We start from the raw sequence: 27,948 nt of genomic DNA on the forward strand, positions 1-27,948 counted from the left end.
ACTCCATGAATATCTAGGATTACATGGCAAAGAGAAATTAAGTTTGTTTGTCAACTCACTTGGAGTTGGAGAAGTTATCCTGGATTATCCAGATGGTCCTAGTGTAATCACAGGGATCTTTAAACAGGAAAGAGGGAAGCAGAGGAGTCAGTAGCAGAGAGGTGTGAAGATGCTGTGCTCATGCCTTTGTACTTGGAGGAACGGGGCTACAAGCCAAAGAATGCACATGGCCTCCAGAAGCTGGAAAAGGCAAGGGAATGAATTCTCAAGAACCTCTGAAAGGAACATGAACACCTTGCCTTTTAACTCAGTGAGACTCATTTTTGGATTTCTGTAAGATGAGAGATTTGTGTTGCTTTAAGCCATTAGTTTTGTGGTTAATTTGCTGTAGCAACAAAAGGAAATGAATACAATGAGTTAATTAAAGATTTAGATCCATTCATGAATGTTGATGTCACAGTGTGTAGCCAACAAGCTCTAGGTTGAGCTGAAGGCCACCTCTCACTTCTAAGAGCAGAGCCACCAAGGATGTAATGTCATCATCCTGAATGAGGAGAGCTCTGTAAATAAGTCATGCCATAAAAGAAGGGTTTTTTTTATCTAACGAGGTAACTGTCTCCAGATTTCAGTTGGTTCATCTTTTAAAAGTTGTCATTTAATTAGCATACCATAGTAAAAGCTTGTATTTATTGCTTGTTTAAACCTGTGCAGTATTGCTATCACAATTTAGAAGTGATAACTTGTACAAGTTCTCCGAGTGCTAAGTATAACCAGAATTCAGACTCAAGTCTTTCTGTTTCTAAATCCTGTTCTCTTATCTAGTATGTTATACAGAGAAGCAGCATCAGAGTGCAGTGTACATGGACCGCATAGAAAAGGACCACCCACTTCTCTGCTGCCCGCTTTCCACCAGCTGAGGGGCCGAGGATACAGGCCTTGGGTGCTGGAGCACTGTCTTCTAGCTTTGGTGATGTGGTACCTTACGAGCACCGCTGCCGTCCCCCAGTGCTGTGCCTGCCTGCATCTCTGCCCCTCCTCTGTTACGGAATGCATGCTTTCTCAAGAGCTTGTGGGAAGTAGTATTACTTCTCACAAGTAGTATTGTAGTATTACTCAGAGCCACACAATTGTGAATCTCTTTTTGAGACTTTGTTTTGATTAGTATATTAGGCTGCTGGTACTCGGGCATCTAAATTAACAAAGGCTGAGACAAGAACAATTGCTTTCTCTCACGTGCATGTCCTATTCTGTGAGGTCTTCAGGGCCGAGATACTCTCTGTCTCTTTATTCTGCTGTGCCTGGGGTATCGCCCTTGGCTGCATGGTCTGAGGTGGTGCGCCACCAAAACGACCTTCCAGCCCGTAGGAAAAAGAAGCATGTTAAGGAAGTGACCTGGACATGGTACACTTCAGCTCTTGCATTGGCCAAAACTTAGCTGCTACGAGACTTAAGAATTTGGCCTTTAGTACCCAGGCAGCAGCTTAGAATGCTGTCATCTTGGAAAGGAGGGAAAATAGGTTTAGCTGTAGCCAGCAGGCTCTGCACATCAGGCAGATTGGTCCTCACTTTTCTGGTTAAACTCTTAGTTATGCGTTGGCTATTCTGTGGCCATGTTACAGCAGGGTGCCCTCACCTATTGTTGACAGAGAAAGGCTGTTAAGACATGTAGTTCACAATCTTATGTGTACCCAGAGGTCTGGGAGAATACTTAGAGCTTTTAAACTAAGGATGAATAAGGACAGTTTCTGCTTTTGTTTCTTTTTTCTTTTTTTTACTATTATTTGGCTGAGTCAAGTCTTAGTTGCGTCATGCGGGATCTCTCATTGAGGCGCACATGCTCCAGAGTGCTCTGGCTCAGTAGTTGTGGCTTGTGGGCTTAGTTCCTCTGTGGCGTGTGGGATCTTAGTTCCTCAACCAGGGATGGAAACCATGTCCCCTGCATTGCAAAGTGAATTCTTTAACCACTGGACCACAGGGAAGTCTGAGTTTTTACTTTTCTTTGCTTTTCTGTATGTTGATTTAAGTGGGGAAGATCAGAGCTGTTTCGTTTTCAAAGTGGGGGGACCTTGTTTTGACCAAATTATGTAGTGTGGAATGTTGGGCCCCTGGTTCTTTTTTTCTGTATGGTAATTCTGAAAATGTTTGTGAGGAGCCTCCTAGCAGAGCTTCCGGGATATAGTGTCCTTTCTAGGTTATGTGTCCTTATTGGATTCCCAGTTGTCTACAGATGATTGCGTGAGGGTCTGCTGAGGCCCAGCCTCAGCAAACAGTACACTGTGGCCCATCAGGGCCAGGTGGAGAGAGCCATCTTTGGATATCAAGTGAACACAGCCCTAAAGCTTGCTCTGAGAAAGTCCCTTGGTACCACTGGCAGAATTGGTATTAGGCCTTTGTTGTCACTCACTGAGACCTTTATGTTCTTACACTCTTTGAAGAGCAGATTGAATGCTCCTTTTATCCCCTCAGACTTAATTTTATAAATCAGTAAAATTGTAAGTACTTGATAAGGGTTTATAAAAACCTGATTTGTTCTTCCTTTTCCTTTCTGGAGAGTTCAATCTAGAGTCATTAGTTAAGGCTGAGTGAGGGTAGGACTCTGCAAGGGAGACAAGCGATGGGCGTAGAGGGAAGGGGTTGGGGACAGTAGCCGTGTCACAGGCTTCTTTTGTGGAGCGCAGGCTCTGGGTGTGAGGGCATTATTGGCTGCAGCACGCTGGCATCAGTGGTTGTGGCTCGTGGGCTCTAGAGCACAGACTCAGTGGTTGTGGCACGTGCACTCAGTTACTCTGTGGAATCTTCCCAGACCAGGGAGCAAACCTGTGTCCCCTATATTGGCAAGTGAATTCCTATCCACTATACTATCAGGGAAGTCCTACAGTCCCTTTTTGTAGGAGAGACACACTAAATTCTTCATCAGCTTACTCTCATATGGTTCAGAAAAAACACTTTTTGTACTATGCTTGAAATTTTTATGTTAATACAAAAAGCTTTTAAAAATTAAATACACTTGACTGAAACATGTGTCTTAGCAACCATGGTGTTCTTCATAGTTGTAACTTAACCTCTTATACATCTAGGATGAGTTTTATTTACCCCTGAGGGAAAATTGAAAAAAAATAATTGCTTAGATAATTTTTCAGAAGGTTTACGTATCTTGTGGAACTTTTGAAAAAAGCCAGAAGAAATAATAATAAACATCCATGAACCAAAACCCAACTTAAGATGTTATTATGACTACCTTTAAGGCATCCTTTTCCCTCCCAGAGATAACCATTATCCTGAATTTTGTGTCTGTCATTCCCATGCCTTTTTTGAAAAATAGTTTTGTCATGTTTGTTCGTGCTCTTTTATCTTTGGTAAGCTTATGCCAAGGGCCTCATCTTTTTCTTTTGTAACTTAAGTACTTGATGTTAGAGCAGCATATATACTAGGCACTTGATAGCACTTGGCAGGGAAAGTTCTGTGGTCACTACCTAAAGAAGAACAGTCCATTTTGTAAGTTTATAAAATGCTTTGAAACATACCTATTTTTTTGAACCCCACGAAAGGTAAGTCATTTTCATTTGCAGAAGATACCATTGACATGGTTTTAGTATTGGTTCCCTAAATCTTAAATATTTAGCATATAAAAGACCATTACAGATAATAAATTTAGGGTTTTTTTTTTTTAATGACTAATATGTATTTTGAAAAGGGCATGTGTATTCGTCTTACTTTTGTTATTCCCTCTCAGTTCTGATCCTGGGAGTAAGTCTAGTATGCTCTGTCACTTGGGAGTGGTGGGCATTACTACAGATAGTTTTGAGACATAATGTTTTATAGGCTTTTGATTATTACTTTTTAAAAACCATTAAATTATTGACAGAAATCAACCAGACTATTATGAAGTGGTTTCTCAGCCCATCGACTTGATGAAAATTCAGCAGAAACTAAAAATGGAAGAGTATGATGATGTTAATCTGCTTACTGCTGACTTCCAGCTGCTTTTTAACAATGCAAAGGCCTATTATAAGGTAAGAAAGCATCAGATTTGGAAGATATCCAATTTGATAATTGTGTGGCTTTTTAATATTTATCAGTTTGATAGGTAAGTAGTGATTTTTCATTTGATAGTTTGAGTTTGTATTTCTCTTCTTAGTAAAGAAACTGAAGATTAATATGATTATGAATCATTGTTGTTTCTTTGTGTCTGCTCAAATCTTTTACCCCTTTGTCTCTTGGGTTGTTTGTCATTTTCATGTTTATTTTTAGAAATTTTTTTGTTCTAGGTGCTAATACTTTTTTGGTTATGTGTTGCAAATATCCTCTCCCACCGTGTGGCTGTTTTTTCACTCTTTGTGGTGTCTTTTGATGAACAGAAGTTTTTAAATTTTTTATTTTAATATAGTCAGATTTCTTATTCTTTAACTTTGTGTTTTATCCTTCTTTGTGTCTTATTTCAGAAATCTCTTCCACAAAGATTGTAAAGATATTCTTTTCTCCTAACAGTTTAATAGTTTTGTCTTTCGTATATATGCCTTTAGTATACCTGGGATTGAGTGTCTCCTGTGAGGTAGGGATTTGTTTTTCCCACAGGTATAAGCTGCACCTTGAAATGGCCTTTCACTTCCCATTTGTCTGTGCGGTTACTGCTGGCATTGCTTCTAGGTGCTATGGGTCTCTTTCTGGTCTTTATTCTGTTCCTCTTGTTCTGGCCAGTTTATCTAAAACTAGGCTATTCTATATCTACCTTAATTTCTTTGATTTTATAATTTTCTTGTCTGGCAGAGAAACTGTTTTGATTATTTTTGGCCCTTTCCTTATACTTTTTAATTTTAGTGTGTGAAGTCAACAAGCACCAAAAAAATTGTTTGAATTTGTATTGGAATTACATTGACTCTGTAGATTGTGTTTTGGAGAATTGACATAATTGTGATGTTTATTATTCCAGTCTGTGAATTTGGTACATCTTCATTTATTTGTCTTTTTAGCAAAGTTTTAAATGTTTTTTCATTTAGATTCTGTAAAAATACTGTCAAATTAATTCTTAATGCTGTGTGTATATATTTTTTCTTTAAATGAAATATAATTTACACACTCTTAAAGTGTAGAATTTGGGGAGGGGGTTAATATATTTGAAAGTTGTGCAACCATCACCACTGTCAAACTCCAAAATTTTTTCATTACCCCCAAAAGAAAACCATGCCCATCAACAAGCATAACTTCATTTCCCCTTCTCCTAACTTCTAGCTACCGCAATCTACTTTCCTTTTGTATGGACTTCCCTTTTTAGGGCTTTGCGTATAAATGGAATCCTGAACTGTATGGCCTTTGATGATGACTAGCTTTTTTCACTGTGCACAATTTCTTCAAAGTTCATTCTTGTCATAACATTTATTAGTACTTAGTTCCTATTTTATAGCTGAATAATATTCCATTATATGAATATGTATCATATTTTGTGTCTTAGTTGACGTACATTTGGGTTGTTTCTGCTTTAACAATAGTGAATAAAGTTGCTATAAATTTTGTGACTATATAGCAAGCATGCTGTTCATTGGGTACAGTATGCTACATGTGTCCATTGGATCTAGCTTTTTAATTATGTTGCTGATATCATTTATATCCTGATTTATCTGCATGAGCTATCTACTTTCCAAATGATGTGCTTTAAAATCCAACTGATGATAAATTTGTCTATTTCTCCTTATTAGCCATATTGATTTTTTTTTATGTATTTCAAAAGTATGCAAATAGGAGCATACAAGTTGAAAGTTGTTATATTGTCCTAGTACATTGTTTTTGCATTATGTAGTAGCTTTCTTTATTGTTACTATTGTAATTTTTTGAATTTTGTTTTATCTGATATTATTACACGTAAAGTAATATCAGCTTTATTTTTGTGTTCACCTTATTTATTTTTTCCATTCTCTTACTTCCAACCTCTTCATATCTTTTTAATACTAGTGTATATCTTGCAAGCCCCATATATAATTCAGTTTCTATTAATCTAGTTGATGATCTTCACATTTTAACTGAAGCATTTCATCTCTTTACAGTTTTAGTAGTTATTACATTTGGCTGTATTCCTATCATTTAAATTTCTACTTTCTATTCATCTCATTTTGTAAATTTTTTGTTTGTTTCTCTCTCTGCCTTGTTTTCGGTGTTTTTTTTTTCCTTCATTTTTTCTTGGTTTTATTTTGTTTTTAATTTCTTCTATAATTTGAAAGTTTTCAGATCCATTAATAATATGTTAGTTCTTATCCAAGAAGTTCTAATATGCATAATTAATTTTTCAAAGTCAAATATTAATCAGTATTTTAAACATCCTTCAAAATAATATAAAACCTTAAAATAATGTAACTGATCTTTCTATTTATGCTGATGTTTTGTATTTTAGTTCTGTTGTGACAAATTTTTAATCCCACATAATAATGTTATTTTTATATAGTCAGTATTTTTACTCACAAACATACTACTCTCTTTATTCTTCATTCTTATATTGCTATTGAGAAGTCATCTGTCAGTATAGCTGTAGTTCCCTTGAAGGTTATCTGTCTTTTCTTTGTGACTATCTTAAGTATCTTTTTTTTTGTCTTTATACTCCATAGTTCACCGTGATGTGTGTAGATAGGATTATCTTCTTATTTATAGAATTTGGGAGTTGTAGATCTTTCTAAATCTTTGGGTTGGTGTTTTTCATCAGTTCTGGAAAGTTTTCAGCTGTATGTCTTTGTATATTGCCCTTGCCCCATTCTCTCTTCTCCTTGTAGGACTCTGATTGGATGTTATATTAGAATTTTCTTAGGTTTCCATTTCTCTTAACTTTACGTAGATCCCTTTTATTGTGTCAGTGTTGCTGATTAGGTAATATCTTTAGTTCTTACGGTTTTCTTTGAAATCTGCTCTTAAACTAATCTACTGAGTTTTTACATTTTAATATTTTTATTTTCCTTATTTTGGAAGTAGTTTCTTTTGAGGGAATTGCTTGTATCTTCAATCCTACTATTTCTTTAAACGTATTCAACATACTTATTTTTTATTCTATAGCAGATAATTTAATATCTGAATTACTTACATGTGTGTTTTTGCTGTCATTTCTGGTTGCTTTCTCTTGTGACTCTTAGTCTTACATGCTTCATCGATTTTGACTATGAGCTTATATTTCTTGGAGACTGTGGAGATTCTTAGGCTGAGGTTGAAGTTCTTCTGGAGAAGATTTGTTGCTTAACTCACATTGCTTATCTGGCCTCTCTTTGTTAGGACTAGCCTATGATGAAGAGTTCTCAGAGGAGATTTATCTCATGCCTCTCCTCTCCCCGTAGTGCCATGGATGGAGTTGGGTGGAGGGTGAGATGGGTGGTCTTCCTAGTTCCCTGGCAGCACAAAAACTGACTTGTTTTTAATTCCCAGTTACACTGCAGCCATAGCCTTTGAAGTCCCAGCTTATGGTGGAGCCTGGCCTTTATCTCTTGTCCTTGCAGCCTCAAAGACATTTGAAAGCTAAAGCTCTTGAAAACTATAAGCATCTTGTCTTATAGGTAGCCTCAAGGTGAACATTGGCTTCAGTGTTTTGCTTGCTTATCCAGGTTCCTACTTTTACTTTGTTCTTACTTTTGTGAACATTGCTTATTTCTTATTGGCAGCACCTGGATGCATTTTTAAAGGTTTACTGTTCATTTTACATTTCATCCAGCATTGTTGTTACTGGAAAGTTTTAGTTTATCCCCACTATCCTTCAGGAAAAGAAAATATTCAAATAAGGTATTAAATAGTTGAAGAATAGAAGTGAAAATCAAGGCAGTCATTAGCTTCTCTCATTTACTTGTATCCCTTAAACTGGGTCTTATCCTTTAAATTGTCTTTCTTAGTGTATTAGTAATCACTTCAGTTCAGTCGCTCAGTCGTGTCCGACTCTTTGCGACCCCATGAACACCAGTCCTCCCTGTCCATCACCAACTCCCAGAGTTTACCCAAACTCATGTCCATTGAGTCAGTGATGCCATCTAACCATCTCATCCTCTGTCGTCCTCTTCTCCTCCTGCCTTCAATCTTTCCCAACATCAGGGTCTTTTCAAATGAGTCAGCTATTCGCATCAGGTGGCCAAAATATTGGAGTTTCAGCTTCAACATCAGTCCTTCCAATGAACACCCAGGACTGATTTCCTTTAGGATGGACTGGTTGGATCTCCTTGCAGTCCAAGGGACTCTCAAGAATGTTCTCCAGCACCACAGTTCAAAAGCATCAATTCTTCGGCACTCAGCTTTCTTTATAGTCCAACTCTCACATCCATACATGACTACTGGAAAAACATAGCCTTCACTAGACAGCAATCTTGATTCCAGCTTGTGTTTCTTCCAGCCCAGTGTTTCTCATGATGTACTCTGCATATAAGTTAAATAAGCAGGGTGACAATATACAGCCTTGACGTACTCCTTTTCCTATTTGAAACCAGTCTGTTGTTTCATGTCGAGTTCTAACTGTTGCTTCCTGACCTGCATACAGGTTTCTCAAGAGGCAGGTCAGGTGGTCTGGTATTCCCATCTCTTGAAGAATTTTCCACAGTTTATTGTGACCCACACAGTCAAAGGCTTTGGCATAGTCAATAAAGCAGAAATAGATGTTTTTCTGGAACTCTCTTGCTTTTTCGATGATCCAGCGGATATTGGCAATTTGATCTCTGGTTCCTCTGCCTTTTCTAAAACTGGCTTGAACATCTGGAAGTTCATGGTTCACGTATTGCTGAAGCCTGGCTTGGAGAGTTTTGAGCATTACTTTACTAGCATATGAAATGAGTGCAATTGTGCGGTAGTTTGAGCATTCTTTGGCATTGCCTTTCTTTGGGATTGGAATGAAAACTGACCTTTTCCAGTCCTGTGGCCACTGCTGAGTTTTCCAAATTTGCTGGCATATTGAGTGCAGCACTTTCACAGCATCACCTCTGAGGATTTGAAATAGCTCTACTGGAATTCCATCACCTCCACTAGCTTCGTTTGTAGTGATACTTCCTAAGGCCCACTTGACTTCACATTCTAGGATGTCTGGCTCTAGGTGAGTGATCATACCATCATGATAATCTGGGTCGTGAAGATCTTTTTTGTATAGTTCTTCTGTGTATCCTTGCCACCTCTTCTTAATGTCTTCTGCTTTGATCAGGTCCATACCATTTCTGTCCTTTATTGAGCCCATCTTTGCATGAAATGTTCATGCAAGGTGTATTAGTAATAATTACCCTTAATTTAGCAAATTATCTTCTTCAAGTCTTTCTGTAATGAGATAGGATATAAATAGAATTAATAAAATTATTTGATTTCAGAATGTGTTTAAAACATACACTTAGTTCTTCAGAAGAGAATTGAGGCCCGTGTATCATTTACTTTTAAGAATTTTAAAATTTGTGATGTTTTCAAAGTTATATCTTAGCATACCAATCTGTTGGAACAGGATGCTTTAGAAATAGTCATTTATTTCTTATAAAATGTTAAGTGATATCTTTTCCTCTTCTCTTTGCTAATATACAGCCAGATTCTCCTGAATATAAAGCTGCTTGCAAACTCTGGGATTTGTACCTTCGAACAAGAAATGAGTTTGTTCAGAAAGGAGAAGCAGATGATGAAGATGATGATGAAGACGGACAAGACAGTCAAGGCGCAGTGACGGAAGGAGTACGTGTGCCACTGGAATGGGTGATGGATCGGCTGTTGGGAGGTTGACAAGGCCCCTGCTTGTCATTTCTCATGGCCACTATGGCAGCTATGCTTTCTGTGCAGTCGTGTTGGTAACTGGAAGGGTAAACAGACACACAGCCAGAGAGCCCCACTCCAATTACAGGGGATCCTAGGACATGCACTGTTGTTAGATTGAGGTATTATGTAAAGGCAGACTGTGTTGTGATTGAAAATTGCTAAGTCGATGGAATCACCTTAGTTAGGAATATTTTTGTGGGTTAGGTTGATTTCTGTTCCTAGAACATATCAGGTGTCTTCCTGCCTCTGGAATTTTGCAGTTGCTTGTACTTCTGCTTCCTTTGGCTCTGCTGGTGACTGTCTCTTTTGCATTATTCTAACATCACTTAATGTAAACTGGGAGAAGACTTTCCTAACCACTCTATCAGATTGTTTGCTCTCTGCTCCTCCTTTCCATCATCATATCACGCTGTTGTGTGATCTTCAGTTTTTATCACTGTATGTGAAATAAGTGTTTAGTATTAGTTTATGTGTTTACTTTCTTCTTCAAGTAGAATGATAGCTCCAAAAAGCTATCCCCTTGTTCACCTATTCAGACATCTAGACTCTGCCTGACATGTAGGGACTGAAACATACTTGCTGAATACGCGCACATGTTTAAAAAGAGGAAAAAGAACAGCAAAAGGAATTGCATCTCTCTTCTGCAACTTTAAATAGTAAGACATCCAGAGAATAAGTTTTATGAATGCAGTCATACACCCTGCTGCTTTTGTCATCTGCAACACATTTCCAGAGTAACTGGTTGGGCTGGGAGGAGAGGAATCTTGGCTGTAGGACATAATTCTCCTCTTTGAAGCTAACTCTGGTGTTATATTTTAACTAGTAAGTAAATGAGTTAAATATGAGTATTCTAGTCTGGTTTCATCAGTGTTACATTGATTCTTCTCTAAGCTATGTGTTTGGGGAGTCTCAGCTAATCACTTGTCTTATATGTTGAATATTTATTGTGTGAGTCTAAAGTGTGGTATTCATGAAAATTGTACTTAATATAAGTATTGTTTAGAAGTTACTCTTTTGAATTGGCTTTAAAATTTTAGAAGCTGTTTAATATCAGCATTTACTTTTGGATTTTTCTTATTCCTTTCTTCTCTCATTCCTCATACCCCCGTACTCCCAGTCTTCTCCAGGTTACTTGAAGGAGATCCTGGAGCAGCTTCTTGAAGCCATAGTTGTAGCCACAAATCCATCAGGACGTCTCATTAGCGAACTTTTTCAGAAGCTGCCTTCTAAAGTGGTAAGTGATGAAGTTAAAGACAAGTGGATTAAAGTGTTGATTTTGTGTTTTTTTAAGTACTTTAGAAATTCTGTTACTTCTTAGTAAATAGAGTAAGGGTAATGGAAGGCATTGGAGGTAGCCGAGAGAGCCTCCTCATGGCCTCAGCAGTAAGCACATAGGATATCTTCTGTCATTTTACTTCAGCAAAAGGTTATGGATTTTTTGTGTGTGTTTTTGGTTTTATGATTGGAAATTCTTTTTGTTTTTCGTTTTTGTTGTCGTAAAATATGCAATAATCTAAGATTTACCGTTTAACCAATTTTCAGTATAAAGTTCAGTGGCATTAAGTGCATTCATATTACTGTGCAGCTGTCACTACCGTCTTTCTCCAGAGCTTCTTCATCTTCCTGCCTATTCAACAGGAGCTCCCTACTTTTCCCTCCTGCCGGTTCCTGGAAACCACAGTTCTGTTTCTCTGAATTAGGCTACACTAAGTACCTCATTTAAGAAGGATCATACAGTATTTGTTTGTGTCTGGCTTATTTCACTTAGCCTAGTATCTTCACCATTTATCCACATTGTAGGTTGTTTCTAAGATTCGTGATTCTTAAATGATAAAATAAGTACCTAAATTAAACTTTTTATTTATAAAAGAGAAGAAACATTCTCTGCTGAAGAGGCAGAATGAGAGGAAGATAATTAAGTTCTTCCTGATAGGTATTCTTCTACCCCAACGTGGAAGAGGTTTTCTAGACCAGTGGAACCCTTTAAAAGTGTTAGAGTCCCATGTGTCTTCACACCCAAGAAGCAATTAACATAGCTGATGTTCCACTTTAGCTTTTGGAACTGCAAAAATTTCTATGACCTTCACATTCTTGTATTTCTAGATAAGGACGTACTTTCAGAAGTACTCCATTATACTCCACATACTTTAAGAAGTACTCCATTATAACTCATTGTGAGCATTTTCTCTTTAAGGATGAGGACTGAATTTTTATATTTTCTTTTGTGTCCCTGTCATGTAGTTGGAACCCAGCATGTCAGAGGCTTGCAAGAAGTGTTTGTTGACTGGCAGGTGGCATGCAGCTTTACCCATCAGTCATCAACAACACTAGTTGTAGGACAATTATGACATTAGAAATAAAGTGTATCTGAACACTGCTGTCTGAAATGTGAATCTGATTAGAAAAATATACTGGTTATATCAGTCATAAGTTTAAAATGTTAAGAAAAGAAAAACAGTATGACAGTTCATTAAAAGTTACATATGGAATTATCATATGATCCAGCAATTCAGCTTTAAATATATACATGAAAGAGTGAAATCAGGGTCTTAAAGAGATATTTGTACAACTGTGTTCGTAGCAGTATAATTCACAATAGCTGAAACATGGAAAAAGCTCAGGTGTTCTTGATATGTGAATAGATAAACAAAATGTAATATATACACGCAATGGGATATTATTCAGCCTTTAAAAAGAATGAAATTCTTGACCCATTCTACAATAAGAATAAACCCTGAACACATCATGGTAAGTGAAATAAGCCAATCGTAAAGAACAAATATTGTATGATCCTTCTTTTAGGAAGTATGTACTTCCTAAATATTGTGTGATACTTCTTTTAGGAAGTACTTAACAGCCAAATTCATAGAAAGAGAAAGTAAAATTGTGATTTCCAGGGGCTGAAGGAGGGGAAGGAGGAGAGTTATTGTTGAATGGGTATGAAGTTTCAGCTTGGGAAAATGAAAAGTTCTGGAGATGGATGATGGTGATGGTTGACCAATAATGTGAATGTATTTAAAGCTGCTAAACTGTACACTTAAAAAGGTTAAATAGTAAATTTTATGTATTTTTTACCACAGTAAGGAAATAAGAGTACAGTCTCTGTGAAAAGTGAAGCTGCTCAGTCAGGAATAGAGATTGGGTCGGGAAGATCCCCTGGAGAAGGAAATGGCAACCCACTCCAGTATTCTTGCCTGGGAAATCCCATGAACAGAAGAGCCTGGCGGGCTACAGTACATGGGGTCACAAGAGTCAGACACGACTTAGCAACTAAACAATTTTGCACCCTGACTTCTTATAGGTCCTTAGTATTTCATATGAAATAGGATATAATTGTGTTATAGATTGCTGAATTAAAAGAGCTTATAATAAACTCTTTGAAAACCTTGTGCCTCATTTTCCCACATAGATATCTTGGGATCTTAAATATAAAATTGTGTAATCTGTGGATTTAGGAAATTTAAAAACATTAAATTGTGGTGTAGTAGTTATATAACCAAATACTAACTGTAAAGTCCTACAGCATGCTCTTGGGTATCTCATGAAGCTTGTAAAAATCAAATGATTTCTGCTTCAAGTATAACAAGAAATATGCTGTACAACTGTGTCTTTAGCCTTTATCTCAAAAGCTGCTCAATTGATTAACAGATGATCAGTGTACTTCCTTGTTTTCTCATTAGCTGGATACTTTCACTTATTAAGCATGCCTGTGTTTTGTTTTTCAGCAATATCCAGACTATTATGCAATTATTAAGGAGCCCATAGATCTCAAGACCATTGCCCAGAGGATACAGGTATGAAGGTGACCATATGTAGAAGTACGTGGTTTAGGGCAGATTGGCCTATGGTCATTTTTTAGGCCTTTTAAAGAAAACAGAACTAGGTATTTCTGTAAGGAGTTATTATTAATAGCAATATAATGTAAACAGATTAGAGGTGTTTATGAGTATAGCTTTGGAGGAATCAGCATAGCATCCCTTTTGCATTTTTTCTGTAGGAAGGAAAGCAAAATTTTCAATGACTTAAGTGTTTTATAGTTTTAGTAAGTTTTGCTCTCAGGACAAAAATTAAAGCACAACGGTCATAGACATTTTTGATTGTGAAAGGTATATTGTCAGTGAAAGGTTTGTTTATTTTTGTTGGCTTCCAAATAGTTTTAGGATATTTCAGAATAAAAGTTACCTACAACAAACATTAAGAGTGTAAGATTAGTGAAAATGCTTTGTTCTCTTTGTGTGTCCCCCTCCCTGTGTCTTCAGCAGTAATAGATAGAATTGCTATGTGTTAGCTAGCTAATTCTTATAACACCTCTGTGAGGAAGATACTGTTATTTACAGATAAGAAAACTAAAACACAGAGATGGTAAGTCACTTGCCTGAGTCATCAACTAATGAGAAGAGGTAGGATTTTTTTTTAAGGCATAAGATTTGAATGCATATAGTCTGGCTCCAAAGTCTGTACTCTTTAATGAATTAGTTTTCATGAAACATTTAGAACAGTGGTTGGCACAGAGTAAACACTGTATATTTGCTAAATAAAACAACTTTTACCTCATCTGAGATTTTAAAAAAGTATAAGTTGTTTTATGAGAACAATGTAGCTCTGGTTTTGTTATCTCAAAAACTTCTTTGTGAATGGACGGTAGTAATAGTCTGTGAAAGAGAAGATGACTTTATGTATTGTTCACATATGTACTTTACAGTAAAGTCTTAGAATATGGTAAGAATTTAAAAATATATGGAGTGTTTTTTTTTAGGGTCATGTTGCTTAACTGTCTTTAAGAGCAACTGCTATATTTTATTGTTTACTATAGAATGGAAGCTACAAGAGTATTCATGCAATGGCCAAAGATATAGATCTCCTAGCAAAAAACGCCAAAACTTACAATGAGCCTGGTTCTCAAGTATTCAAGGTTAGTTTTGTTGTTGTTGGTTTCATTGATAAGAATACAGATTTTAATTTAGAGCCAATATTTTTGTATAAGAACCACATACCATACATTTTACCCAAAGTGTATAATTTAATGACTTTTAGTATATTCACCGAGTTGTGTAGCCATCACCGCAATGAATTAGCAGTCACTCTCCATTTCCTCTCAGTCTCCCTAACCCTAGGCAACTGCCACCAGTCTACTTTCTATCTCTGTGAATTTACCTGTTTTCAACATTTCGTGTAAATGGAATCTTACAGTTTGTAGTCCTTTGTGACTGGCTTCTTTCACTTAGCATCATGTTTTCAAGGTGTTCATTTTGTATCATGTATTTCTTTTTATTCCCAAATAGTATTCAATTAAATCTATGTATCATGTTTTAGTCACTCATTCATCAATTGCTAGGCATTTAAGTTGCTTCCACTTTTGGGCTATTATAAATAATGCTGCTACGAACATTCATGTATAAGTTTTTATGTGCACATATATTTTCATTTTTATTGAATACATGCCTTGGAATGAAATTGCTGGGCCAGATGGTAAACTATATTTTTAACTTTTTTGAGGTTAAAATTGTTTTTAAATTGTTCTTAAAGCCACTGTACCTACATTCCCACTAGCAGTGTGCAAGTGTAATTTCTCCACATGCTCATCAATACTTGTTTCTATTTTCGGTTTTGTTTTGTTTCTAGTAGGTATGAAGTAGTATCTCATTATGGTTTTGATTAGCCTTTTTTTTTTCCTGGCCACTGCCCCAAGATTGTAGTTCCCCAGTGGGAATTGAACTTGGGGCCACCACAGTGAAAACCTGGAATCCTAACCACTCGGCTACCAGGGAATCCCCTAATTAGCATTTTCTAATGATTAGTGATGTTGAACATCTTTTCATGTGCATATTGGCCTTTCTTACTCTTTGAAAAAAAAAATTTCAGATTTTTAGCCCCCCTTTTAACTTGGGTTAACTGTCTTTTTAATTGTTCCAGTTCTTTTTATCGTCTAAACAATAGACTTGACATATGATTTACAAATATTTTCTCCCATTCTATAGACTATCTTTTCATTTTCATGATAAGATCCTTTGCCGCACAAAAGTTTTTCATTTTGGAAATTCCTTGGCAGTCCAGTGGTTAGGACACTGAACTTCCACTGCAGGGGTTTAAATCCCTGGTTGGGAAACTAAGATCCCACATGTTGTGCGCTGCAGGACCCCTTACCCCACCTCATCCCACTCCCCCACCCCCCCACCCCCCCACCCTGTCCCCCCCATGCCCAAGAAAAGAACTTCTCAATTTTAATGAAGTTTTTAATTTTGATAAGTCCAATTTGTCTGTTTTTCTTAGATTTCTTGTGCTTTTAATGTCTTACCTAAGAAACCATTACCTAATCTGAGGCTGCAAAGATTTATACCTATGTTTTCTTCTAAGAATTTTATTGTTCTAGCATTTACATTTAGATTTTTGAGCCATTTTGAATTAATTTTTATATATTTGAGGTAGGTGTGAGGTTGGAGTCCACATTCATCCAGTGCCTTATGTTAAAAAGACTATTTTTTCCCTGTTGAATTGTCCTGGCAACCTGGTTGAAAATCAGTTGACTATAAATCCTTGGTTCTAACCCATTCATCTGTGTCTCTTTCTGTTCCACACAAGGTTCAATTTTGGTCCACTGTGTAGTTAAATATTGATATAGTCCCTTCATTTAAACCTCATTGATATAAAAGTCAGTCTGTATAGTATAGTATACAATGTAAAATGACTTTCATTGCTTTGCAGTTCTCTCCTAGAAGTTTTGTAGTCCTTCTACAAAATGAACTGTAATGAACTGTTGCTTGTTTCTCAAATTAATAGTTTATCACCGGGAACTTAGCAAAGGGTGCTCCGAAAATCTTTTGGGAATAAAGTCATTTAGATTTACGGAATGCTGACTCACTTAGTTGCTTTTGGTAGTTAATTTTAACTTTTATCTTGCATCTATTAAGGAACTTTAAAATCAAGAATGAAGTCCTTGTATTGTTCATCCTTGATAAGACATTTGAGTAGTGTAGTACCAGTTGTTGATGCAGTTAAGAATTTTGCTCTTTGGTCTGATTAATGATCCTAAACTAAATTTTGGAGTGAAGGGAAACTTTGAATTTGATATATGCTATTAATTTAAGCAAGTATATTCATCCAAAATTTATGTGCCTAGTCTTTAATCTTAGAAGTGTACTTTTGTTTCAATTTTTAGGTTAGTGTACACAGGTAGAGTCCATTGTATTCTCACCCCTGTTTTTCCCTGTTCATCATTAGATCTTTGTCTTTTAGCTGACTAATTGTGGAAAAGCTGAGAGGCTTCTCAACTTGTATTTAATTATGGAGATGTTTTGAAAGCTTGTGGAAAGGTTAGAGCTGTCTGCATATTGGATGGAAGGCTACTCCACATGCAAGGAGTGCCATAGAAAGTGTCTAGTACATGATGGAGGGCATTTTAAACTGCCTATTTTTTTCTATACTTTTTCTAAGCCAAGTAATTTTATCTTAACAGGATGCAAATTCTATTAAAAAAATATTTTATATGAAAAAGGCAGAAATTGAACATGAAATGACGAAGTCAAGCCTTCGAATAAGGTAGGTTAAAAAAATGTTTAAAATTCTTGTGCCTTTATTATTTGTCAAAATAGCTAGTGAAATCAGTATAGTGGAAAACAAGATGTTGCATTTCAAAGTTATATTTACAGTTGCTAACATGATTCTGAAGAGAATAGGGGTAAATAACTCTTAATCAGTCCCTTCATTGCGGCTAAAGGGCTTTATTTAAAAAGAAACAAATTTTAAGATTTAACACCACTATGTACTTTTATTGCCTTGTACAAATATGTATATAAATATTTGTATAATGCCTATTACACATAAGATGTGTTATGTATAATACATGTATATATAGGCAAAACTTGGAGATACTGTGGATTCACTTCTAGACTACTGCAGTAAAGCAAATATCACACTAAAGTGAGTCACACAAGTTTTTTGGTTTCCCCATGCATGTGAAAGCTCTATTCACATCATACTGTAGTTAAGTGTGCAGTAGCATTAGGTCTAAAAAAGCTGTGTATATACCTTAATTTAAAAAGACTGTATTGCTTAAAAATGCTGACTGTCATCTGAGCCTTCAGCAAGTTGTAATCTTTTTTTCTGGTGAAGGGTCTTGCTTCTGTTGATGGTTGCTGACTGATCAGGGTGGTGGTTGCTGAAAGTTGAGGTGGCTGTGCCAGCTCCTTAAAATAAGACAACAATGATGTTTCCCACATCAGTTCACTCTTCTTTTCACTAATGATTTGTCTATAGCATGAGATGCTGTTGGATAATGTTTTACCCACAGGAGAACTTCTTTCAAAATTGGAGTCAGTCCTCTCAAATCCTGATGCTGCTTTATCAACTAAGTTTATATAATATTCTCAATCTTTCGATGCTGTTTCAGCAGTCTTCACAGCATTTTCACAGGAGTAAATTCCATTTCAGGAAACTACTTTCTTTGCTCATCCATACAAAGTAACTCCTCAACTGTCAAAGTTTTATCATGAGATTGTAGCAGTTCAGTCGTATCTTCAGGCTCTATTTTTAATTCTAGTTCTCTTAGTATTTCTATCGGAGAAGGCAGTGGCACCCCACTTCAGTACTCTTGCCTGGAAAATCCCATGAACGGAGGAGCCTGGTAGGCTATAGTCCATGGGGTCGCTAAGAGTCAGACATGACTGAGCAACTTCACTTTCATTTTTCCCTTTCATGCACTGGAGAAGGAAATGGCAACCCACTCCAGTATTTTTGCCTGGAGAATCCCAGGGACGGCAGAGCCTGGTGGGCTGCCATCTATGGGGTCGTACAGAGTCGGACACGACTGAAGCGACTTAGCAGCAGCAGCAGCAGTATTTCTATCCCATCTGCTGTTATTTCCTCCACTGAAGTCTTAAACCCCTCAAAGACACCCATGAGGGTTGGAATCCACTTCTAAGTTTCTGTTGATGTTCATGTTCTTTCCATGAATCACAAATGTTCTTAATGACATCTAGAATAACAAATCCTTTCCAGAAAGTTTTCAGTTGGATTTTCCCAGATCCATCAAAGGAATCACTATCCACAGCAGCTATAGCCTTACGAAATGTATTTCTTCAATAATAAGACTTAAAAGTCCAGATTTCTCTTTGGTCCGTGGGCTGCAGAATGGATGTTGTGTCTATAGGCATGAAAACAACATTAATCTTGTACATCTCCATCAGAGCTCTTGGGTGACCATGTGCATTTTCAATGAGCAGTACTGTTTTGAAAATATTTTTGTCTGAGCAGTAGGTCTCAACAGCAGGCTTAAAATAATTCAGTAAACCATGTTGTAAACAGATGTGCTATCATCCAGGCTTTGTTGTTCCATTTATTGAGCACAAGCAGAGTGTACTTGTCATAATTCTTAAGGGCCCTAGGATTTTTAAGAATAGTAAAATGAGTACTGGTTTCAACTTTTAAGTCACCAGCTGCATTAGCCCTATCAAGAGAGTCAGCCTGTCCTTTCAAACTTTCAAGCTGGGCACTGACTTCTCTCTAGTTGTGAAAGCCTTGGATTCTTCTTACATGATAAGTATATTTTATCTATATTGAAAATCTGTTGTTTAGTATATCTACTTTTATTAGTAATCTCAGCTAGATCTTCTGGATAACTTGCTGCTGCTTTTTTATCAGCACTGGCTGCTTCACCATACACTTTTATTTTATAGAGATGACTTCTTTCCTTAAACCTCATGAACCAGTCTCTGTTAGCTTCAGACTTTTATTCTGCACCTTAGCTGTCTCAGCCTTCATCAAATTGAAGAGAGTTAGGGCCTTGCTCTGGATTAGGCATTGGCTTATGGGATTGTTGTGGTTGGTTTGACCTTCTGTCCAGACCACTAACACTTTCTTCTTATCAGCAATAAGGCTGTCTTACTGTGTTATCATTTCTGTGTTCACTGGAGTAGTACTTTTAATTTCCTTCAAGAACTTTTCCTTGCTTTTGTGACTTGGCTAACTGGTGCAAGAGGCCTAGTTTCTGGCTGATCTCAGCTTTCATCATGCCTTCCTCACTGAGCTTAACCATTTGTAGCTTTTGCTTGAAACTGGAAAAAAAGTGCAACTCTTCCTTTCCCTTGAATGATTAAGAGGCCAGTGTAGGGTTATTAATTGACCTATTTTCAGTATTCTTGTGTCTGAGAAAATAGGGAGAGTGAGGAGAAAGGAAAAAGATGAGGGACTAGCTGGTTGGTGGAGCAGTCAGAACACACACATTTATTAAGTTCACTGTCTTACATGGGCATGGATCATGGTCCCACAAAGTATTGACAATGGTAGCATCAGAGATCACAACAAGTATAGTAATAATGGAAAGGTTTGAAATAATTCCAAGAGTTACCAAAATGTGGCAGAGATGCAAAGTGAGCAAATGCCTTTGGAAAAATGGTGCTCAGACTTGCGTGATTTAAGGTTGCCACATACCTTTAGTTTGTAAAAAGAAAAAGAAAAAATGCAGTGTATGTGATGTTTAATAAAACAAGGTACGCTTATAATATTGTGATATTTACATCTATATAGTAAGGTATATATTTTTTCACAGTTAGAGTATTTAGCCAGATGTCAGGAGATCCTAGCTTGTGCTCGGACTGTGACTTTGAACATGTCTTACGTCTAGGATTCCATTTGCTTCTACCTGAAATGAAAAGATTGAGTGGCTGCTTTTGTATCTTTTTTCTGACTTTGAGATTTGCTGTATTTCTAGATCCTCTTGTCACTGCAGTAACCATAAACTGTCTGGGATCAGCCCTAGTTTATTTTTTTTTCCTCAAAGTTCCAGATTTTGCTCTTCAATTTTTTTAATTCAACAGAAACAAGTTTTTTCATATCAATAGTTGAAAAATGTGCTTATGCCAATATATTCTAACTTAACATCTGATCATTGGCAACCTCTATAAGCATAATTTTTAAAAATTAATTATTTTAATTGGAGGCTAATTACTTTATTGTATTGTGGTGGTTTTTGCCGTACATTGACATGAATCAGCCATGGGTGTACATGTGTCTCACCATCCTGAACCCCCCTCCCAGCCCTCTACCTACCCCCTCCCTCTGGGTTGTCCCAGAGCACCCACTTTGGGTGCCCTGCTTCATGCATTGAATTTACACTGGTCATCTATTTTATATATGGTAATATACACGTTTCAGTGCTATTCTCTCATATCATCCCACCCTCACCTTCTCCCACATAGTCTAAAAGTCTGTTCTTTACATCTGTGTCTCTTTTGCTGTCTTGTATATAGGGTCGTCATTACTGTCTTTCTAAATTCCATATATATGTGTTAATATACTGTATTGGTGTTTCCCTTTCTGGCTTACTTCACTCTGTATAATAGGCTCTAGTTTCATGCACCTCATTAGAACTGACTCAAATGTGTTCTTTTTCATGCCTGAGTAATATTCCATTGTGTATACGTACTACAACTTCCTTATGCATTCATCTGCCGATGGACATTTAGATTGCTTCCATGTCCTAGCTATTGTAAGCAGTGCTGCAGTGACCATTGGGGTACACGAGTCTCTTTCAGTTCTGGTTTCCTTGGTGTGTTTGCCCAGCAGTGGGATTGCTGGATCGATCGTATGGCAGTTCTATTTCCAGTTTTTTAAGGAATCTCCACACTGTTCTCCATAGTGGCTGTGCTAGTTTGCATTCCCACCAACAATGTAAGAGGGTTCCCTTTTCTCCACACCCTCTCCATCTTTTATTGTTTGTAGCAGAGTCCCAGATTTGGGAGCAAAGACTCCTGCATAGTAGAGGCTCGGTAATATTTGAGTCTTCCCTCCCCCACTCCCCGCCATGCCCTGTGGCATGTGGAATCTTAGTTCCTCCAACCAGGGATGGAACCTTCACCCCCTGCAGTGGAAATGCTGACTCTTAACCATTGGACCGCCAGGGTAGTCCCAGAGTATATCTTTTTTTAAGAAAAGAAAAAGAAAATGGTTGTTTTCTTTTTGTTTATCCAGCATTATGATTTCAGCTGTTAGTTTTCTGAGTTTTTTTTAACCTTGTCTCTGGATAGGACTTCATCAAATTTGGCTGCAACCAGGCTGACAGGTCCTTCGCACAGTAAAGGCAGCCTTGGTGAAGAGAGAAATCCCACTAGCAAGTATTACCGGTGAGAGAGAGTGTCTGAGAGCTGACCCATGTTTATGAGGATAAGCATACTAGCATTTTCTTGATGACTATCTTGAAGTAATATCTTTGGGTGTAGTTGGCTTATTTTATGAAACTTTGTTGTCAGATAATCTTATTTAAAAAGTATAGTAGGCCTGATTTCACGTCTGAGAAATGCTTAAGCAGAAGTTGTTTGTCAGGTAGTGTTTAAAATTACCAGTAAAATGTGTCGTAAAATACTGAAAGAGTTTGTGTTCATAATAGATTTTATTTTCATTGTAAAATATGAGCATCTTTAGAATTAACCAGCAATTATGAATGAATCTTTATTTTTCATAAAAAAAGGAGTAGTGCTGCAAGTAGCCTGCTTTAAGAGCTTTCTATCTCTACTCCCTCTTTTCTGAGAGAAAAAATTTAGTCTTCTTGGTTAAGATTGATTGTGGGGGATATAGAAAGTACAAAGTAAATTGAGGAGGCAGCTGAATAGAAACTCTTTCTTTGATGTGAATGCCTTATTAACAGTTCCTATTCCCGTAAAGTAACCAAATTATTATAACATCTTTCCCTGCCTTCTAATTGCTTGTTTTTTCCTTGTAGTAATAAAAGAGCAGTCCAAGGGGGTCGTTTATCAGCAATTACCATGGCACTTCAGTATGGCTCAGAAAGTGAAGAGGATGCTGCTTTAGCTGGTAGGCATTAAGTTGTGACTAGTTAAGTGCCATCTCATTGAATCCTTCTGGTTAAGGAAAATTGCAGTTATTTTGGTCTGGCTGGGAGTTTGTCTGTTTTTAGAGGACCTACTTGTTTTGTTACATTTTGATTGCACTCTTGCTTGTCAAACTTATCAAGAACTTATTACTGCTTTATTTTGTGTTAAAGCATGAATCTAAGTAAATAAACACTTCTGCAAAAACAATTGTTTTGATAGCCCTAGCAGATCCTGGTTTCAAACCTATGATGGTAAATAGTGCTAGTCATGCATGCATGCGTGTGTGCTCAGTCGTGTCCAACTCTTTGTGATCCCATGGACTATAACCCATCAGGCTCCTCGGTCCATGGGATTTGCCAGGCAAGAACACTGGAGTGGATTGCCATTTCCTCCTCCAAGGGATCTTCCCAACCCAGGGATTGAATCTGTGTCTCCTGCAAATCCTGCAAGTCCTGCATTACAGGCAGATTCTTTACCACTGAGTCATCGGGGAAGCCCAGGAAGACATTCACATCACTTTAGATTTCCAAATCACTGGCTTATATTTTCAGTAGGCTATAGTGTCTTCTCACCTAGAGCTTATGACTCAAAGATGGCTGTAAATTATGGTAAACTTTCATTTAAACTATTGGGCACTAGAAATTCGAGTAAAAGCACACACTTCATAAAAGAGGAGTAAAGAACAGCTATAGAGGTATATTTTCTGTCTTCCTCCTAAGTGCGATGTAATATTTTTTTATTTTATGGTATTTTTTATATGTAGAGATAAAGTTTGTTTTATGAAATTACTCTTTTGATTTTATAATCAAGTGTGACACAAAAGATTTTTCTAGCTGTATCTTTATTTTCTACTAAATCTATAGAAATTCATAATTACTGTAGACTACTAAAGTATCAGTTTAATTTTTGATTGTCATCTACAGAATTATATTTTTTTAAACTTCAGTCAGTCCTTATCAAAAATTGAAAGAAACTTTTCTCTTTTCATTAGCTTTCTTTTTTGCCAACTATAGAAGTGACACACACTATTTTTAGGTTTCCTTCTAGCATTTGGTTACTTCATTAACCTTATAATAGTATAACAAATTGGAGGAAAATCATACCACTTATAAGATTCTTGCAACGTATTTATTGGCGTTTTTTCCCCCTAATAAATAGTACTTTTGCTGCAAGAGGATTCTTATTTAATAACCTCAGGTAGTAAGAAAACAAAGTAGATGCCAACCAAGTTTGTGTGTTGTAGATCCTTCAGGCTGTTATTCAGAACCTGTTTATCCTTAATTTAGTCAAAGTTTAATGTGCTTGGTTTTCTGATTCCTGTTCCTGGAAACAACTTTAGGGGTAGGTACAGTGAAAATAGCAAAGAAAGGATAACTCATGATCTTGGAGCAACAAGAAAGCTGATGGAAAGAAGACATAAGAATTAAAAGTGTGGCTTGGCATCTTGAGGTGATTCGTTTTAGAGGCAAACCACATTGCGTATCCCTGAAGGGTGGGGAAGGAGGTGGAGAAAAGCACCTACTTGCAGTTACTTTAAGAAGAGCAACGAGGTGGACAACAGGATACGAAAAACATAAAACTTCCAGTCTTCTCCCACCAACACAAAATAAGGCAAGAAGGCAAAAAGAAACATAGAAAAAATGCGATAAATGGAAACAGAGAAACAATTCCAAAAATTATATCTGAAATAAATGTTAGTGGCCTGAATTTGCCAATTAAGACAGTTCCAGATTGGGTATCTTAAAAATCAAGTTATATACTGCTTACAAGAGGCACATCTTAAATATGCAGGAAAAGTGAATGTAAAAGGATGGAATGGAAAAAAGATACACCTGGCAAATCATAACCAGAGGGTAGTTATGTTGACTTCTGCTAAACTGGACTTTCAAACAGTGCATTTCCAAAGATAGAATGGATTTACCTTATACTGATAAAAAGTTTATTGCATCAGGCAGGTAAATCCTAAAAGGGCTCAGAATATATAAAACAAGCAGATAAAACCTCTTGGAGAAAGTGACAACATTGCCTTTAGAATGGGAGCCTGCTTCTATCAATTGCTAGATACACAGCCAAAAAAACCAGTGAAGTCAGAATATAATTCCTTGAAAGTTTGTTTGTTTCCTATTTCTGCTAAAACAAATTGCCACAAATTTAGTGGCTTAAAACATCACAAGTTTATTCCCTTTAGCTCTGAAGGTCAGAAATCTAAAATATCAGGTTGTTGACAGTCTGGTGTCCTTTTGGAGGCTGTAGGGGATAATGGACTTCCTTACGTTTTCCAGTTTCTAGAGGCTGTCTGTATTCCTTGGCTCATGGCCCCTTCCTCTGCATTGAGAACACAGCACTTCAGTCTCTACATGTCACCCCATCTCCTTCTTCCTTTGACAGTCTTGCCTGTCTTTCATAAGGATCCTTGTGATTATGTTTAGTGCCCAGAGATTAATCCAGGATAATTTCCCAAATTCAAGATTCCTTTCAGTCATATCTACAGAGTCTCTTTTGCCATTTAAGGTAATATTCACAAGTTCTGTGGATTAGAGCATAGATTTGTGTGGGGGCTTATTATTCAGCCTGCCACAACAAGTTGGTTATTAACAGGCAAGTATTCTACAGTTAGAGAATACATGTTCTTCCCTGGTTCACATGGAAGATTTACAAAAATTGATCATGTACTTAGCCATAAAACAAATTTCAACAAATTTGAAAGATCAGGTTTATACAGACCATATTTCTGACTGTAATACAGCTGTGATAGCAACTAATAATGAAAAATAAGTTTTTAACTTACATTTTTTGTTTTTTTTTTAATAGATCTTTATTTAAAAATCCAATCTGCCAACTTAGTGTTTTCCACCAACTTGGGGAGCAAAAACCTTCGCAGGCTTCACAATCTTTTGCTTACGTGTTTTGTTTTGTTTTTTTAATAAATTTTTTAAAAGGAGTAATTGTAATAGAAATTTAATTACTTAAATTTGAACAGTAATAATAATGAAAATAATACATATCAAAAACCGTGGAGGTGCCACTAAAGTGATACTTCAGAAGGAAATTTGTAGTTCTGACTGCTTCTATTCAGAAAGAAAAGCAGCTGAAAGTTAATGAACTAACAAGCATCCAAGATAAGTAAATAATAAGAAAAGCAGAGATGTTAGATAAAAGATGGTAAAGCTAAGGACAGGAGATAATTCTTTAGAAAGGAAATCTCTAATGGAAAAGATCAGTGAAGTCAAAAATTTTCCTGTTACAGCTCTTAATAAAATATGTAAATCTATAGCAAGATTGTAAAGAAATAGGCACAAATAAAAAAATATTAGGGGAAAAAGAGAACATATAGAGCATGTAAAGATAGCATAATGCAAATAAATTTGAACATTTAGATAAAATTGACAAATTCCTAGAAACTGATAAATGCCTGAAAACTGATTCAGGAATAAAAAGACTGATTAGTCATATCACCATTAAAGACATTAAATTGCTAATTACAGATACTCCTGCATTGAAAACACCAAGCCATACATTCAAGAAACAGAATTATATGATAAACTCCTGCAGTGAATAAAAAAAGAACTCCGCAATTTATTCTTTGAATCTGATATAAAACCAAAACCATACAAAATATAACCACACTGTATCTAGCTGTATCTGCAATCCACATAAGCACACTGTATCTAGCAGTATCTGTAATACACAATAACACAGTTGGGTTTATTTCAGGAATACTAGGTTAGTTCAGCATAAAAGATAAAAGTATTATTTACTGTATTAGTAGATTAAAGGAGCAAAACCATGATGTTGGCTCAGCTCAGCAAATGCATTTGATTAAACTACAAGTCTCATTCATGATAAAAGCTAAGCATACTAGGAATAGAAGAGTACTTTTCTAACCTGATAAATGGCATCTCCACTTTCAGTGGAGAAACATTTGTAATATTCTTACCATGAGAAACAAAGTTTAAAATGTTGTTGCTTCTTGTTCAAAGTACTAGCCAGCAAATAGTGATAACAGTGAAGCTGTAAGGATCAGAAGAGAAGGATTTATAAGGATTGCAATCAATAAGAGTATTTTTTGAGTTTTCTATTTAAAAGACTACAGATCAATTACTAGAATTAATAAGAATAATAAGGTGCTAATGTAAATTATTATACAAAATTGACTTCATTTCCAGAATCAACCATAAAAAGAAAATGTAACTTTAAAAAAAAGATGCAGTTTATAGTAACAGCAAAATATATTCATAAATTTAAATTCAATAAAACATGTGCAAGAGCTTTATGAGAAGATTAGAGGTAGTGGAGTCAGGAAAGACTGCATAGTTTCCAATTTCTGTCTTTGCTTCTAGCTCCTTGACTCTTAAATCCAAAACCCTTCTCGACTACTTTACATGCCAGCTGACCTTGGGCAGGTCATCAACCTCTCATGTCCTGTTTTCTCCTTGGGAAAAGAAATGACAATACCTGTTCTGTATGGTGATGTTGGGATTACCTGAGAATGATGCTTATCAAGCTCTTAATACATAACTAAGTACTGAATAAGTGATTATCATACTTGCCTGGGAGACAGTGATTTTGGTTATCCTGATCCGTCAAGAAGTAATTTAAATCAGGTCCTTATACACTGTTTAAGAGTTCAGAAAAATGAGCAGTATATTTTGTATTTCTGTGAAAGTGATTGCATGTTTTGTTTTGAGTTTCTATGATTCGCTTCTACCTAAAAGTTTTCTCAGTAAAGGAAAACATCTTTCCTAAGGGATGCTATAGGTAAATCTCTTTGACTTTGCCTCACTTTAAATCAAATTTGTCAGTACCAGCCCCCAGCTACTTTTATCCTAAGCTATATGCTGTCACTTTAGTTCTGAGATCTGAGAATGACTGTTTGCTCCTTTTCTTGTCCAAGCACACATAAGCAAGGATCTCCAAAGATGGCAGAGAAACTATTTTGTAACCTTTTAAAGACAGACAGTTAGGGCTTCCCTTGGGTAAAGAATCTGCCTTCTATAGAGGAGACTTACAGGAGACTTGGAGGAGACAGGGGTTCAATGCCTGGGCCAGGAAGATCCCCTGGAGAAGGAAATGGCACCCCACTTCAGTATTCTTGCCTGGAAAATTCCCATGGACAGAGGAGCCTGGCAGGCTATGGTCTGTGGGATCACAAGAGTCACAAGAGTCCTACAGGACTGAGCAACTAAATTACAACAACCAAGACAGTATAACTTTTACTATGTAACATTCTGTTTCTATGTAACATTTCTCTAAGTAAGCATACACTTTTCCTAAGCATTACTAACAGCATCTTTAGTGAAGGCTATTCTTTTAAAGTAGGTATTCTCAAACATAGATAGCATAATTTGCAAGGTTGTTAAAAGCTTTAAAAAATGTTTTTTTTTTATTCCCCATA

The 27,948-nt window shown here is 36.5% G+C and overlaps 1 protein-coding gene across 36 annotated transcripts in view; it reads left to right on the top strand.

Annotated features, from left to right (window-relative positions):
- The window catches only part of PBRM1 (polybromo 1), a 104,720-nt gene that overhangs the window by 10,371 nt on the left and 66,401 nt on the right, over positions 1-27,948 (top strand). For 28 of the 36 annotated variants that reach the window (XM_081525082.1, XM_081525083.1, XM_081525091.1 and 25 more), the window contains 8 exons: positions 3,866-4,013; positions 9,505-9,648; positions 10,847-10,963; positions 13,455-13,523; positions 14,543-14,641; positions 17,183-17,265; positions 21,750-21,845; positions 22,442-22,533. In XM_081525082.1, the coding sequence (XP_081381208.1) occupies positions 3,866-4,013; positions 9,505-9,648; positions 10,847-10,963; positions 13,455-13,523; positions 14,543-14,641; positions 17,183-17,265; positions 21,750-21,845; positions 22,442-22,533 (848 nt within the window). The remainder of the gene's footprint in view (positions 1-3,865; positions 4,014-9,504; positions 9,649-10,846; positions 10,964-13,454; positions 13,524-14,542; positions 14,642-17,182; positions 17,266-21,749; positions 21,846-22,441; positions 22,534-27,948) is intronic. The other 8 variants (XM_081525076.1, XM_081525101.1, XM_081525102.1 and 5 more) reach the window with 1 other exon arrangement.

The sequence above is a fragment of the Giraffa tippelskirchi genome, chromosome 9, assembly GCF_054371585.1.
Source record: "Giraffa tippelskirchi isolate mGirTip1 chromosome 9, T2T-mGirTip1v1.2.pri, whole genome shotgun sequence".
Classification (NCBI taxonomy): domain Eukaryota; kingdom Metazoa; phylum Chordata; class Mammalia; order Artiodactyla; family Giraffidae; genus Giraffa; species Giraffa tippelskirchi.